This window comes from Centruroides vittatus, unplaced genomic scaffold (assembly GCF_030686945.1).
Source record: "Centruroides vittatus isolate TY-2023 unplaced genomic scaffold, ASM3068694v2 contig_18, whole genome shotgun sequence".
In the NCBI taxonomy this organism is placed as follows: domain Eukaryota; kingdom Metazoa; phylum Arthropoda; class Arachnida; order Scorpiones; family Buthidae; genus Centruroides; species Centruroides vittatus.
This window is the reverse complement of record NW_027121101.1, coordinates 5,646,960-5,664,605: the sequence shown is the minus strand read 5'-3', so window position 1 is coordinate 5,664,605 and position 17,646 is coordinate 5,646,960. Positions and strand designations below refer to the sequence as shown.

At 30.2% G+C, this 17,646-nt stretch overlaps 1 protein-coding gene across 3 annotated transcripts in view; it reads right to left on the bottom strand.

Annotated features, from left to right (window-relative positions):
• Positions 1-270: 270 nt before the first annotated feature.
• Positions 271-17,646, bottom strand: part of LOC136969611 (echinoderm microtubule-associated protein-like 2) — an 84,812-nt gene continuing 67,436 nt past the window's right edge. For all 3 annotated transcript variants that reach the window (XM_067263845.1, XM_067263846.1, XM_067263847.1), the window contains 8 exons: positions 17,400-17,525; positions 17,188-17,319; positions 12,748-12,904; positions 12,580-12,677; positions 12,427-12,514; positions 10,141-10,236; positions 4,975-5,105; positions 271-2,564 (listed from right to left, as the gene is read on the bottom strand). In XM_067263845.1, coding sequence (XP_067119946.1) covers positions 2,439-2,564; positions 4,975-5,105; positions 10,141-10,236; positions 12,427-12,514; positions 12,580-12,677; positions 12,748-12,904; positions 17,188-17,319; positions 17,400-17,525 — 954 coding nt within the window. In that variant the 3' untranslated portion in view covers positions 271-2,438. The remainder of the gene's footprint in view (positions 2,565-4,974; positions 5,106-10,140; positions 10,237-12,426; positions 12,515-12,579; positions 12,678-12,747; positions 12,905-17,187; positions 17,320-17,399; positions 17,526-17,646) is intronic.

Sequence of the window (17,646 nt, the reverse complement as noted above, 5' to 3'; positions counted from 1 at the left end):
TATTACAAAAAAAAAAAAAAATAGCACTCGTTATGTATTCTTTAAGGGTGTTAACGGGGACCAAAAAGATTGATAGTTCCATCGAACTTACTTTTGTATTTAAAATCTATTTTTTTATAATGAAATTCTGTGAAAAATCATGTCCTTCCTGATAAAAGTTGGAATACTACTGTAATAAATAATGGAGATTCCATTCTATTAATAAATATTTTCTTTCCTTTATTCAGATGAAGAGTAAAAAAATATTATTATTTGAAAATAAATTATACATTCATTTTAATATTTTTTTTATTAATAAAATTCTGTACATTCCAAATTATTCTTTCAGAGACAAATCTACGTTTTATGATTATACAATATATTTTATTACACAAAAATAAGATATGCAGAAAGAAAATGTGGTCATCAATATTAGGATTGTAACAAATCAAGTATTAATAATTTAAAATAAATTTCACAAACTACAAAATCAGATATATTCCTTTTATTTTTTTAAATTATAGATAAATGAATAGTTGATATTGAGCTGAATGTTATTCCACAATATAATAAAACAATATATTAATGTAAAGTTTATTTTATATTTTTATTGAAATTAAAAGTTAAAAAAATTATGCCTTAATACATTTCTGTACCACATTATACATTATAAATACAATAGTAATCATCCTTAATAAGTTTTTTAAAGTCACTATACAGATTTTTTAAAACAAATTTCGAAATTTTCATCTGGCAAGAAAAAAACATGATTATTCAAGATAATTAAAATATGTATAAATGAAGTTAACATAAATATTACAGCCAAACGATTACCAAAATAAATGGGGCTATATTAGAGTTACTAATACTTATTAAATCCTGAGTTAATATAAATATTGACCATAATCCATTTTTAAGTGTTTTATATAAAAGACATTATTAATAATAAACTATATAGTTTATTAATAATAATGTCTTTACATCTGATCAAATTGACTTTAGATTAAAAAAAAATGAGAATTAGCATTAGAAAAATGAACATTTTCTCAGTGTCAATTTTAATACATTCTCAAATATAATTACTTTTGTTATTTTTTGACATATTGCAATATGTTAAAAGAAAAAATACTTAAAGACAATCTTAAAAATCTTGCTGTTTTTATCAAGAAAGTTTAGTTTTAAAATCAATTATTGGTTAATTTTGATGACCATATTTTTCTTCTGACAATCTTTATAATTTACTCCAAAATTATTTATCATAATCGTAGCAAGAAATTTACTAAAATAAAAATGTATATATATGTATATATATACAATAAATTTACATTAACATTAAATGATTTTTGAAAATACTGATTTGAGTTTAATAACTCAAATTTATAGATTTACAATGTAAATAAATATTTTCCTACATAATCACAGTTGCCTTAAAAAGCTGTGATAACAAATTATTATAAATGATATAAAAATCATTAAATAGCTTGGAAAATAAGCTACCCTTGTACTATAAGTTTGTTTATATTTCTTACATTCTAAGATAAAGTTTATATCATTTCAGGCACAAATAACTAATAAGCAATATCACATAAATGAAATTGTTCATCATAATTAAATCATGTTTTATATAAATTTATATAATACTGTATATATCATTAAAAAGTTGCTTTAATTTTTCAATTAGAAAGCAAACAACACACTACATCATTATAATATTTAAACAATGATCATAGAAATGTAGCTTATATATTTTGTCATGTAACATTAAACTATGAATATCTATACATAATTTATGTATTAGAAAATTTGTACATATGCTGCCAGTAATAGTTGAAAGGCAATTGATATTAATCTAATGTATACGAAAATAAAAAATGCATATAAATATATACTTATTTATCTTAAAGAAAATAGTTGCATATAAGATTTCTCATTGTAAATAGTCTACTCTACTTAAAAAAAATTCCATTTGTAATATCTCTTTTTTATTTCTTTTAGGATTGAATCCATTTAACCCAGGAACAAAATTTAAAAAATGAATGGTTTATCTTTGGTTATTAAAATACAGTAATACTGAGAATTTTAGTATATTATATTACATTATTTACAACTATTCATTAACAAATAAACTATTTATGGATTAAATATAATTTGAATAAATTAAATAAAGTTGGATAAAAATGAATAACTTTTAATTAAAACTATTAATTATTATTATTATTTTTAATATAGACCTACTTTTACAAAATGATATCATCTCATATTTTGTATCAAAAATTTTTCTATAACATTAAACATGATATGGCAGTGTCCTACGATTTTTATTTCATTTTAATCAAAAAATTTAGAAAATGGATTCATTACAAATAAAGTTTTCATAGCCAGTATTTTTTTTTCAGTTCTTATTAATATCTATGGAAAATAAATAAAATTCTCTTTTAATAAATTCCATTTAAGAAATCCTAAATGATCATCCATTGTAAAATACTCCAATCTCTCCCACCAAGAGAGATTATTCGGGCATCATCCTGTAGAAATCCAATTGCTGTAACATAACTGCTATGGCCATTGTATATATGGTGTAGGCACTAATTAAAAGGATTTTTAATTTATTAAATTAAACAAATATTCATAATTTGAATCAATTTCTTTATTAGATTATTTATTATATGAAGCTATACTACAACAAAAATTTACTTTTAGAATTTTATAACTCAAAAATTACACTTTGAATATATATTAAATTTAATGAGATAGCAACTGAATTTATCAAAACATTTGAAATGAATAACTACAGGGTGGATGGAAAGTAACTAGGCATTGAGAAATCACTATAATTTTTAAAAATAATAATGCAATCTTAATAAAATTTCTGTGTGCATGTATGGTACATCAATCAATGGAATTTTATAATTATCACATCACTGGTGTGGGCAGTGACCAAGAGAAGTCATACATGCAGTGGCAAAAAAGATTGCTTCTAAATGAGCAAGTAATCAGCCAATACAGATTGCTGCATGCTATGATGTGTATTTGCTGTGCAGAGATGGTGGCATATGGTAAAGAGACATCATGCCAAAATCCATCCAGAAACAATCAAGAATTGTCATTCAAAGCTAATAACCATAGGTTTGGTTCTGGATGGAATATTGAATTTTAAGGTATGTATCCATATTTCCATTTAACAAGGTATATGTCAAATAATTTTCGTCATCTTTGTGTTAGAAATATAGATATTATAGCAAATTTCTCAATGCTTAGTTACTTTCTACCCACCCTGTAAATGATTAGACTGATTATATTTCAAAAGTATAATGATTAGAAAAAATTTTATCTGAGTATATTTTAAATTTCTTTAATTTATATGAATTTTTACCAACTGAAATTTTCAATAATTGACAACTTATTGTAAATGATTGAATTCTGATTGAAAATCCTTATTCCTCCAGAAATTAAATGAATTTAAACAAGTTTTGATATATCATAATCTTATTGATTGTATTTATCAGTTGAAGTTAATAGAACTTAGAAATTCCTAGTTCAGAAATAGAATGATTGCATAATCTGCACTAATGTATGTGCTCTGTTTCCAGAGTAGCCATTGAGAGCATGACGCTTACTAGTCTTAAAGTTTAGAAGGTACTATCTCAAATATTAAAACATTTTCTTTTCTGTTTCAAACAAACTTTAATATTCTATGATAATCAGATCATTAAATCCCAGATTCTATATTTTGGCTAACAATTAATATAAAGTAATTTGTCATAAAGGTAGGAGAGGTTATATTGTTACTTGTACTCCTTTGATAACTTATACCCCTACAGATGTCAGGGTAAATCAAAATAGTTGTTACATGTCACAGCATAATACCACCTTGAATATCACCTAGGTTAACAAGGTACACATTCAAAAAATCTGCCAGTCTCTCTTGGTAACCAGAGGCAAATGCAGACTGGTACAAGTATGACTACTACATCGCAAACACACACACACACACACACACAATGAACAACATATCCTAATCTGACCAAAGTGTTTCAGTGGCAATCCAACCATTGATCATCAAGACCAGAAAACCATGCCAACAGATAAAGTGAACTCTGTTATTATTATTGGGCTGCAATTTGAAAAAATTGTAGACCTATAAATTTCCGCTGTCATCCTCTGCCTATCTGTCTTTCTTTAATCTCGAGAATGGTGTTTCTTCTATCTGTCCTTCTTTAATCTCGATACGGAAAACTTGGGGATAGGAGGTCCCGATAAACTATATATGAACTTCTGGTCTGGACCAAAAGTCATGATTTCAATTCAAAAATTTTCTCAAAAATGGAGTTACATAGATGACTGGCATGACTGTTGTTATCAGGAAAAGTATGATGTACAGGAATAAGACACTACTAATTTGAGATTGAGAACATATACTTTAAATTAAATAGGTTAAGAATATGGTTAAAAATTTCAGCCCAACATTGTGATGATGTCAATAATTTTTGCTCATTAATTTTATACATTTACTTAATATTTGTTAAATAAAACATGAATAAAATGAAATGATAAAAATTTTGTTGTTTGGTGGCCATTTCATATTTTTATTACACAGATTAAGAGATTCTTTATGAAATATCCCATTTTGTATGTTTTCCACTTATTTATAATCATATCTACAATATAATGCTAACAAAAAATGCTTGATGCAATACCTTCTAAACTGATATACTGATACTAGTGTCAAATTTTCAACCATTCCTTCAAAGGTGGGATATATGATAATGTGGGTATGAAGTTTTTCTTCCCATTTTAGTAATGTTTTAAAGAGTAGAGATGAGTGCAGATTATCCACATAAAATTATGGTATATGTTTTGTGACACATTAATTCTGATAACATTAAACAACTGATAATGACTGACAATATCCATGATAACAGTAGGTAAAGTTTACTGTATCACTATTAAAAAAAAGAAATTTAATAATAGTAATAATAATAATAGCTTTCTTACCTTTGGTTGACAGGCAGGATAAGTATAAAGTTTAATTTTACCAGCATCATCACCAGTAACAAGTAACTTACAATTATTTGAACGATCACATGCATTGATATCTGTCCCATCTAAATTTTCTGGCCAAATTCCTATTTATTGGATAATATTTAATTTTACAATTATTTATATATGAAAATTTAAGAATAAACTTTAAAATTAAAAAAATTGTTAACATAACTTATTTAAGAAAAATTTATTTTAGAATGAAGTTTAAATAAAAAAGTCAGCTGACATTTTTATTTAAATTTTTGCATACATAAAGTGAAATTACAGTACAGTAAATTTTTGCATACAGAATTTGAGCTTTTTTATTATAATTTTATTGTTATAATTTTAATCTATATATATAATCGAGACAAGTTGATGATGATGATGATAATAATAATAATAATAATAATAATAATAATCAGCGCAGAGCCCAAATAGTTAGGAGTTGAAAGTTGAAATTTGGTACACAGTTAGGGTACGTCATGAGAATGCACACTAAGAAGGAATTTTTCGAAATTCCTCCCCACGGAGGAGAGGGACGGGATTAAGGCTTAACACTTCCATCAACAATGGAAGTGTTAAGTAACAATGGAAGCAGAGGCGGTGTAAAGCGTGGGCGACGTGGGCCACCGCCTACGGCCTCGTGCCGCCAAGGTTTATGCATTACTTAAAAGCCGTGAATGCAACGAAAAAAATTTTACTCATCATAAAATGATAAATATATTGACATAACAAATTTGTTTTTATTTAGTCTAGCAACATTTGCTGGTGTTGTGTTGCTATTGCGGGGAATCCCCGCCAGCCAGAGCTGGGGATTTTCCATTCTGTTTGTTTATGTTACTTTCACGCTGGATTCGAAAAATGCTTGTCTGACGCTCGTCAATTTATTGAGAATAGCAGTTATAAACTGCCAAAAGGCTTTAAAAATGAAAGGGTAGCCAAAAAGAAAAAGATGTTCGATTATGAAGACAGAGATCAATCTATACAGTCTCCCAAAAGCCAGTATAAAACAGATTTTTTTAACACCATGATTGATTCTATAAGCAATATGGATTTGAGATTTATGTCTTTAAATCAACATTTTGAAAATTTTGGTTTTCTCTATGATCTAAGCAAGTTAAAAAATATTCCAAAATAGCAAATATTAAAAAACTGTCAAGATTTACACTCAGTCCTGCAAGTGGGTAGAGAGCAGTGACTTCCAACCTTACGAATTATATGAAGAATTACAATGATCCCAAATTTACCCAACTTCATTAAAGATGTGAAACAGCTTCTCAAATACATAACAGAAAATAACTTGAAAGAAATTTACCTAAATATTTACATTGTCATTCGAATTTTGTTAACAATACTGGTAAGTACTGCCTACGCTAAAAGGAGCTTTTCAAAATTAAAACTAATAAAAAATTATTTAAGAAATACAATGGGTCAGGAAAAACTTTCAGCTTTGGCAGTTTTATCTATTGAAGCGTATATAGCACCTAAGCTGAATTACGATACAATTATTAAAAAGTCCAGTAAGGCTAAAGGCAGGAAATTTCTGTTTCTTTAATTCTTTTTTTTAATTTTTCTTTAATGTTAGTCAAAAATATAGTTTGCATTTTTATGAATAAAAATTTGACAGTTTCAACTGCTTTTTATTTTATAAAATCCATCTTCTTGCACCACCAGAGGGCCTCACAAAATGTACCTTGCCCACATGAAATTTAGGTCTTGCCCCGCCACTGAATGGAAGTGTTACGTAACAATGGAAGTGTTAAGAGAAAGCGACGTGCAAGACGCAGATGCAGTTTTTTTTTCATTTTTGTGGAAAATCGAACATATTTTTATACCCATCTAAAAATTCTCTAATTAGTCTGGAAACAGGGACTCAATTCTTGCATTCTGTGAAAATGGGTAAGGTCGACTATAACGTAATAATCTTAATCTTCGCTATCATTACTTTTGTCCAAGCAATGCTGGGCCTACCTGCTAGTAAATATATATTTTTAAAGCAAAGGAATGTAATGCTAAGGAATGAAAAAATCATTGTATTAAAATTCAACGATTAGAAAATTATTTACAAATAATTAAAACTATTTACAGTTTTTGACACTAAAAAAGCAAAAATATTATAAACTTGTATCTTTCATAGAATCACATCAGACAGCTTTTTAAGTGAAAAACATCAAAATCCTATAAAAACAACTGGAACAAACAAAATGTTTTTCAGAACAAAAAAGTCAAATATTATCATAGTTTTATGCTTGATATAAGAAGCCCAAAAAAAATTAATTTATTGGAAACTGCTTACAACAAAAATGACTTCGAATTCAGTTGAAAATTTAAAGAAAAAAAATGAACTTAGAACTTCTAAGTTAGAAGGTAATTTTCATTATTTTAAATAAAACATAATACAAAATATTATTGTAAATTTTTATAATAAGATTTTAAAAAGCAAGGATGGTCAATACTCCAATCACTCAATTTGATTCATATTTTACTAAAAAAAGTCCTGCTACCGAGAATGCTCTTTTCGATTCAATTGATGTGGGTGAAATCGTCTTTAATGCATTTAGGAGAAGACAGATGTTGTGTGTTTTTTCACCTGTAGCCTGAAAGATTTCTAGTTCATTTTTGAGATGCATTACAGTACTTCTTTTGCCATCTAGTATTCTTAATTTGTCTATCTCCGCTGCTTTAATAGTGGCATCATGCTTACAGTTCAATAATTTGGCAGATAATTTGGCAGATCATTTGGCTTTAATAATCGGGTTTATGAAGAAAAACTTCACACTTGTATACTTCGTACTCATTTATATCCTTGCCCAATTTGGTGTAATGCAGTTATTGAAGCTACTGGGCATGGTTAAAAATTAAGACAACATAAGTGCAATTATTCCAGATATTACAGGTTCTGACAAGTAAAGAATTTTCAGAGTCCTGTCACAAATAGGCTACATATTAAATATTGATAATCTGTGACATGCCATAATAAGCAAAAATTTAAAAAACTAATAAGCAGGCTTAAAGTTAATAAATACAAGTGTATTCTGACAGTTTATGAGTTAACTATACTTTCTATTTGCAAAATTTCAACCTTAACACAAAATCAGAAAAAAAGTGAATTTTTAAGATATTTGAGGAATTTCCCGGGTTAAAAAACAGCTGGGATCCCATTGAAGAAACCCTAATCTAAGATGACCTATTTATTTCTGGTATGGAAACTGAAGTTCCTGTCTAAAATTGAAAAAGTATAGACAAAATATTTTAAGAGACTGCTTAAAATAGAGCATTCAGTTCCAAGTTCAATGATTCGTCTTGAATTGGGAAGACTCCCATTGGAGTTAAGATTTGTCAAGGCTATTCTCTTATTCTGGTCAGAAATAATGGAAGCACCCATACACGACTTGTGCCGAATTACTTATAATGTTCTGTTGACAGTAGTAAAACCTGATAAGAACTGTTGGCCTGTTCTAGTTAACAATAGTTTTGACAGTCTGGGTTATTCCTTTCTTTTTTTAAACTATTTAGCTTCAATGTTGAGAACTTACTTAAATGATCTAATTCAACCAGGTCAGACCACAGTTAAGGAGTCAAGATGTTTCATTTTTCTTAGCCAAGTGAGTGAACTTGTTCAAAACATGTTTGGTCTGGTGTACAGCAAACTACTTAAAATGTGAGATCAATTTTTCTATAAAAAGCCTCATTATGCAACTTAAGACTTAATAAATTTCGGGTTTTGTTAAAGGGCTACCGACTAAACATATCAAGAGATAAGGCTTGTAGCTATTGTGGTAATGAAGTAGAAGATAGCTTTCTGATTCACTTGTTTGGTGTTTGGTTCTTGTCAGGTGACATACCAATTGAAATGCTCTGTTTTGGATGAGGGTTTTAGGTATAATCATCTAAAAAGTGAAGATTTGTCTAAAATTACTTTATTTAAAATCTTCACCTTCTTTATTAGATCTTTAGATCTTTTGTGTTAAGTTATAACCAAATTTGTTTTCCCCCTCGTTGTAAGAATAATTTAAATCAATAAACAATTTGAATTTGAATTTGAAATTTTATTTTGAAAAATAAAATTGTCATTTTGATAAGTTTGATCTTTGTTGTTATAATAACTGAAGATAAAATACCAATTTTAAATTTATTTCATAAATTAAGCAGATTCAGAGTTCAATAATTAAGTACAGTCAAACCTCTCTAAAACAATACCCATTACAACAATAAAACATCCATAGTTCCAGCCAAAGTCCTATACAGATACTGTAACTTATCACCTGCTACAACAATAGTAAAAACCCTGATATAACAATACAACTACCAGGATATGTTGGTGCAACCCATGGCCAATTCAAATGCTTTATTGTGGTTGACTGATGAAGGAACCACATGGTGAAGAGCTACTTGCTAATCTTGTTACCTATGAACCCGCCCCACATTTCAAAATAGTTTTCCCAGCTAATTGGCTGCATTGCAACAGTCATCACTACCTCAATCAATCCTACTATGAGGAACTGAAAGCACCTGACCAATTATGAAACATTTTCTTTTACCACTAGACAAGCAGTACTAGCATGTAGAGGAAAAAAAATGATGAAAGCATAGGAATAGATAAGTTTGAAAATGAGTTAGAAACTTTCAAAGATATTGATAGCAGAATGAAACAAATAGAAGTTGCAGAGAAGTATGGCTTTGCTCAGTCAATCCTGGCAACATTTTTAAAGAAATTAAGTGCAGTATAGTAGGTGGAAACTTAGATGTTTTGAAAATGTTCTGAAGTAACGTACTTGTGATGATGTCAACAGTGCAACATTCCCTTGGTCTACTGAAATGTGGGCACAGAATATGAATGATCTAATCTTCATTTTCTTAATGATCTTGGTTCTTAAATTTCAAGACCTCACAACAATAATAACCCCAGTATAACAATACTATTTTCCTGGCCCCAAAATATCATTATAGTGACATTCAACTGTATTTTACTTAACTTTGTACATTAAATTAAATCAAGAATTACTTTCTATAATTCATAAATTAATTTCTACTTTAAAATAATTTTTTCTTAACTAAAAACAAAAGTTATCTTACGTAGAAATATAATAAATTAACTGAACATTTAATTTTTTTTATAACTTAACAAATACAAACCAAAAACAAAAAATCCATGTGTACAGTTGTGAGTCTTCCATTTAACATCACGAGCTATTGACATATTTGTCAGTGGTCTACAAACACTTGCATTCCCTGAAATAAAATTAAATATCTTATTAACATTAAATGTATAATAAAAATTTTTCATATAACAGTATAAATCCAAAATAAAATGTTCATTAGGATAAATATTTTTTTATAATGATCTGCATAATGTAGGAAAAAATTGAATCTAAATGATAAATTATTCCAATTTCTCAAAATTAAAGATGAACCAAGTGTAATTTTTTAATTACACCTGTAAAGAACTTGAATACAACAAATATTGTAAATAGCTTGAACTTCAGAAATCTCAATTGGGTACGTTCAAAAAGTTGTGTGTGAACAGCTGTTCTATTTGAATTGTCAGAACATCAAATGTTGAGCTGAAGATGGGACTGAAAACTCCAAGTAGCACTTAATCCAAATAAATATCCTGACTCCTGGACCTGTTTCTTTCTTTGATTTATTTACTTTTAACAACATTTACTATTATCAGGTCAGTCCATAAGTTCATGCGTATTTTTATCTACAAAAAAAGCAGCAAAAAATTTTAATTAAATTTTATTTCAATCTACAATGTATTCACCATTATTTTGTACAATTTCTTGCCATCTTGATGGTAGCTTTTTAATCCCATCTTTGTAAAATGATTTCGGTTTTGAATCAAAATATTCAGAAATAGCCTTTTTTACATTGTTCTCATCCTCAGTAGTTTTCCCTTTTAAAAAATTCTGCAAACTGCAAAAAAGATGATAATCACTGGGAGCAATATCTGGCAAATATGGTGGATGAGGTAAAATTTTCCAGTTGTAGCTTTCAAGTTTCTGTACAGTTATTTTTGCAGCGTGTGGTCTGGCATTGTTATGCTGCAAGAGAACCTGCTTTCTGTTCACTAACGATGGTCAATTTTTTTTTCAATTTTTCATTTAAACGCTCTAATTGCTCACAATACATTTGAGCTGTAATTGTTTGATTAGGTTCTAACAGCTCAAAGTGAATTACAGCTGACATATCCCACCAAACAGACAAAAGAATTTTTTTTGGATGCAACCCACCTTTTGCAGTCAGTTTTGGCTGCTTGTCACGATCCATCCATTGTCTTTTTCTTGTCACATTGTTATAGAGGATCCATTTTTCGTCTCCAGTAACCAGCCTACCAAGAAAAGGTTCTAAAGCAATATGGGATAAAAGAGACATGCAAATGTTTATACATTGTTGTCGGTTAGCTATTGACAGTTCATGTGGTATCCAATTTCCTAGATTTGAAACTTTTCCAATTTGTTGTAGGTGTCTATGAACAGTTCCATGAGATGAATTTAAACGTTCCACAATTTCATCAACTGTTAAAGATGGTTCTGCTTCAACTAGTGCAGAGAGAGCATCATCATCAAAGTCAACGGGACTTCCAGTACGAGCCTTATCCTCCACACTAAAATCATTGTTTCTAAATCTTTCAACCACTTCTGCGCAGTCCTTGCACTAATTACAATTTGATTATGTACAGTATTTATTTTTTGGCTGCATTTGTAGCATTCTCACCACTTAAAAATAAAAAGTATAAAACATGTCTTTTGTATCCGTCGGTTACTTCCATTTTAACGAAAATAAACAACTGAAATGTTCACAATTCTGAACAGTATTATATGAATGAGATCCAATTTAACACTTCAGTGTAAAAATTATCACATTAGACTGACATTTTTAACAGCAAAACAAGATTTTTCTCAAGGTCATAAAAATGGGCATGGACTTATGGACTGACCTGATATTTAGATGGTTACAGTTAAAATTTAATGTATGTCATTTTTTAAATGTTTAATTGTTTTGCTTTACTGATATCTAGTTGCCACAAGGATCAAATTAGAACATTTAATCCTTATGGCAACTTACATTTTAATCCTCAAATGGGAACATGTAAAGACTAAAATATTCTTATTTGTTTGAGAAATTTAACTTTTAATTCTTTAGAATGTTATTTATTTTTATGAAACCTGAGAATTAATGTTCAATTAATTTTTCTGATGAAACAAGTTAAACAGAAAATGTTTATATAAAATATAAATCAGCTTAAAGCATTAAATAACAATTTTTAAAAGAAACCATAAACTTTTAATTTAAGTTTAATTCTATAATATTAAGCAAATAAAACTAGATAAAATAAATAGATTCTAATTTTTAAATGTGAATTAAAAATGACTAACTATTTTTACAAATAGAAAAAAATGTTAATTATATACTAACAATATAGTAATTCATGATCTCCTGATGTTGTTTGAATATAAGTACTATCTTCTGACCAATCAATATGCACTATCAAATTTGAATGACCCTTAAAAAAAGTAAAATTAATTATATAAAATAAATATTTGATAATTTTAAAACAAAATAGTTTACCACACAACGACCAATTCGATGGTATTTTTTATAATCTTCATCAACTTGATAAACATATACATGGTTGTCATGAGATCCTACTGCTAAATAATGTCCATCTAAGTATTAACAAACAACAATTAGATAAATTACAAAACACAAAGACTATACATAAAATGTAAAACTTACCAGGAGAAAATTTAACACAGCTTACAGGTTCAACTCCATCTGTGTGCATAAAATATATCTGCCGAGTAGTAGCATCCATTGCCATCCACTGGCCTGAAGTTGTGGCTAAGATCAAAATATTGCCATCGGGTGAAAAACAAGCTGATCGAATAGGATGCTAAAAGAAAAAACCACATTTATTATCAAAAAAAGTTATATCTACTATATAATATCTGCAGAACATTCTCCTATAATGTCAAATTTTATCAATTTCTTAATATTTTAATGTATTAATTAATCTATCATTTTGTATTTTAATGTTTTAATCTATCTGTATTATTTTAAATTATATCCTAGAGGCCAATATTTGTTATTGGATATGTAATCTAGTAACCATTTTAAAGACATTCTATAAAGCTGCTTTCATTCTAAAAACATTCAAATGATGAATTTGAAATAATAAATATTTTTAAAATTGTTAAGTATTTACTATTAAATTAAAATGTACTCATTCAATTAGAAGTATTTTTTATTTGTTTGTAAGATTATTTCAAGGAGTTGTAAAATACCATATTTACTCAAATATAAGACGACCTCGCATATAGGATGAGGTGTGACTTTAAAGATCAAAATAAAGAAAATTAGTTTTATTAATACAATTCTAATTTTATTTTGTTTAATCACAAGTAAAACATCAAATGAACATAAATGCACACATTGTCCTGCAAAAATTACTAGCACTTTAAACTTTAAGGAAAAATCAGTGGTGTAGTGAACATAACTGGTGCCTGGGGCACAACACTTTATTGGCCCCTCTCCAGAAACATGTAGTAATATAATATATAGAATTTACTTGTAATAAGAATATAATACAAATAATAATAGAATGTACAGTGGTGCCTCATATAACGTACTTAATCTGTTTCAGGTGCACGTCTGTTAAGTGAAAAGTCCGTTATACAAAATGCATTTTCCCACAGAAATACATGTTAAAACATCTAATTCGTTCTGCAGCATAAAATAACCGTACTGTACAATAAAAAAAAATAAAATAAAATGGAGCAGTCACCAATTATGCCGAGTAGTCAGATGTTGTGAGGAAGTGGTGGAGGAACACTTTCTTCACACATTCATACAGACACACACTTTTTACACATTGCAGCAGGTCTCTTTTTATTGTTTTTTAATCGGAGTCAGATTCAGGAGAAACTACCGAGGCTTGCAGGATCAACTCCTCTTGTTCCATCCTTTGTTTTTTGGCAGCTGGCTTCTTGAAAAACATGTCCAAGGTGGTCTGTTTCTCTCTCTTCTTCAACACCCATCGGAAATGACGGGCAAGGGTGTCATTGTAGAGATTATTAACCTTGTTGGCCTCAGCTGTGTTTGGATAGTGAGTATTGGTAAACTCCTAAACCTCTCCATTTGACAAGGAAGTCCTTGATGGCAGCAGTTGAAATTGGTTAATTGGATTGCTCTTCCTCGTTCCTGGGCCAGAGTGCTTGAAGCTCTTCAGTTGTCAGCTCTTTTTGGTGTTCTTCAACGAGCTCCGCCACATCCTCCACCTTCACCTCAAATTCGAACTCTCAGGCCATCGAGATGATCTCCTGTACCACTTCTGTATCTTCAGCTGGTTCTTCCTGGGTCCATTCAAGAACAAGCCTCTTCCAGGCTGAATTGAGGGTCTTCTGTGTGACTTCTCCCCAGGTCTTCTGGATAAGTCTGATTGCCACAAGAACATCAAACTTCTCTTTCCAGAACTTTTTGACAGTCATGTCTCCACAAAGCTGACATTCTTCAAACACCTTCATGAAAAGAGCTCTGGTGTAAAGTTTTTTGAAGTTGGCAATGACTTGCTGATCCATTGGCTGAAGGATGGCAATGGTGTTTGCTGGCAGATACTGCACCTTGATGGAAGGATAGATTTCTTCCAGGATCTCCTCCAGGTCTTTTGGGTGACCAGGGGCATTGTCGAGTATCAGCAGGGCTTTGAGCGGCAGCTCTTTGTCCAGCAGGTATTTCTTTACAGCAGGAGCAAAGGTTTTGCATGATCCATTCCTTGAAGACAGCCTTGGTCACCCAGGCTTTTTGGTTAGACTTCCAATGGACAGGCAGGTTTGACATGACAATGTGGTTCTTCTTGAAAACCCTGGGATTTTCAGAATGGTAAACCAGCAGGGGTTTGCTGTTCAGGTCTCCGCTGGCATTGGTTGCAAACAGGAGTATCAGCCTGTCCTTCATGGGCTTGTATCCAGGCAAAGTCTTTTCCTCCTTGGTAATGAAGGTCCTGTTGGGCATCTTCCAGAAAAGACCAGTTTTGTCAGCATTAAAAACTTGTTGCAGGAGGTATCCTTCATTCTTGAGAAATTGTTAAAAATCAACAGAGAACTTCTCTGGTTCTTCTGTGTCATTACTGCCAGCCTCACCATGCATGGTGACACTGTGGATTCCACACCTTTTCTTGAACCTAAAAAACCACCCCCTGCTGGCTTTAAACTCCTCTTCTTCATTGCCACTGCTGATGCTTGTTCCAGGAGTGTTTTCTTCAACTCGTCACAGATGAGTTTGGCTTTTTGACAGATTACTTCTTGGATAGAGATATCACCTCTCACCTGCCTGTCATTGATCCAAACCATCAACAGCCTTTCCATTTCGCCATGGAGTGAAGACCTACGCTTCACATGGAAGATCTTGAAGACTCCCTTGGCAACCTTGGCTGACTTGATGGTGTCTTTCTTGCTTAAAATGGTGTTGATGGTGGTCTTGCTGAGACCAAACTCTTTGACTAGGTCAGACTGTTTTACCCCACTTTCACTCCTTCTGATGATTTCTTGCTTTATTTCAATTGAAATCATCTTTCTGTTTTTTTAGAAGCCATGATTTGCACAACACTTGAATAAATGTAAATACCCTGCACTGAGGTGATGTACTGTACGTAATAAACAAGGGAGCAAGCCAAATCCCAACGGTGGCTCTGTACTTCAAGTGGCGAAGGAGCTTAACTGTCAGGGCTACTCGTGAAGAAGAAAAAACAACAGCTTACTCTTCTGCAGCCAAAGAGCAACTGTTTTCAAAGGCTCCCAAAATATCTATATCAAGAAGCTATTCTGGGAAGCCAAGAAGGGAAAAACATCTAAAAATAACAGATTGTCATTGGCAATGGCAAAAGAGTGGAAACATCATTCGCACTTGTTCGCAGAAAGTCCGTTGTTCACCTCACTTAACTGCCAAACAGAAAATCCATTGTTCACCTCACGTAATGGCCAAACAGAAAGTCCACTGTTCGCAGCGTCTGTTATACGAGGCACCACTGTAGTACCTACTTTAAAATATCTATAATATATTACGAAGCCTCACTACCTAACTACACTTCTACAAAATACTATACTGTTTTTTGGGATAAATAGATACACAGGCTCAGGTTAGACTTTAAATTTGAGACAAAAAATCTAGTTAAAAAAATCAAGACTAGGATTGGATTCAGAAATGTGTCTGTGTCAGTGGAAAAATCGGACATACTATCCTGTACATGCATTTCATTTAAAAAAATAAAAATATATCACTATTTTAGAAAAATAAAGTGTTCAGAAAGAAAGAACATTTTGTATACGGAGATATTTACTGCAAATATTATTTATGACATATTTTATCAGACAAATGAGAAACGAAATAATTAATTATGTTACAATGATTATTAATTTAAAATATATTTCCCAGAAATCAATCAAAATAATAATTGAAATTTTCCAGAAAATGATGTTTGGCTTGGAGACCATTTGGCGGGGTCTATCATGCCCCGGGCACCCTCTGTAAGTGGTGCCCAGGGCATGATAGACCCCTTGCCCCCCTCGCTACGCTACTGGGAAAAATCTTGTAAAATCGACAACATAATTTGTTCATGTAAAGCTGGACAATCGACAACCTTTTTTTTCCAATTCTTAACAATCAAATCCACTCTCTGTCGATTACACTTATGAGTTTCTCCAAATTCTGATTTCTGAATAATCATCTGTTTTCACGTGGGAATAGATTAAAACTTATATTGTGCTCCCATGTGGTTTTGAAATTTTAATCCGGAATTCAATTCGAAAGCTTTGCTTTTCCTATTGCCATTCATCTTTATTCCTGACAATATACAAGATTGATCCAAATGACCCAGATAAAATACTTGTTTTTAAATACAAGAGGGTAAGCATCCAGTAAAAAATGCAAATACACGATTCACAAAAATTATTTGCAAAAACGCAAAGAATCTTTCGTTCGCATGTATAGGACGACCTAGGATTTTGAAGCTGTAATAAATGAATAAAAATCTCATCTTATATGCGAGTAAATATGGTATGTCAACCTTCTTTCAAGATTTAAAATAAACTATTATACTTATAACAAAAAAAAGTATGAAAATGAACATTTATTTAACTAAACATAAATTTATATTTAACTAAAATTTTATATCATAATTACACCAATATCTTTAGTCCATATAACAGAATGTGACATAGAATCCCATAGATGTATATGATTATCAAAACCTCCACTTAAGAACTGGTTTTGAAATGGATGAACAGCAAGTGCCCAAATTTCTTCCTTATGTCCCTAAATAAGTAATTTATTTTTAATTAATATAACATTTAAATTAATAAAATTTTGAAGTTTTACATTTTTAAAATATTTACCTGAACAATGACTGAAAAATTAAGTGAAAACGTTCCTTGAAGTATACAATTTTTAATTGTTCCAACAAGTAAGAGATTGCCTTTGCCCTGAGCTAAGCCTCTAACTCCTCCTACTTGTTCTGGTAACTGAAGAAACACACAAATTTCAAACAGTTTTAAACTATTTTAACAAATGATATCAATATATTATATGAAATTCGGGTAATATTAAAATAATAATAATAATAATAATAATAACTAATTTCTT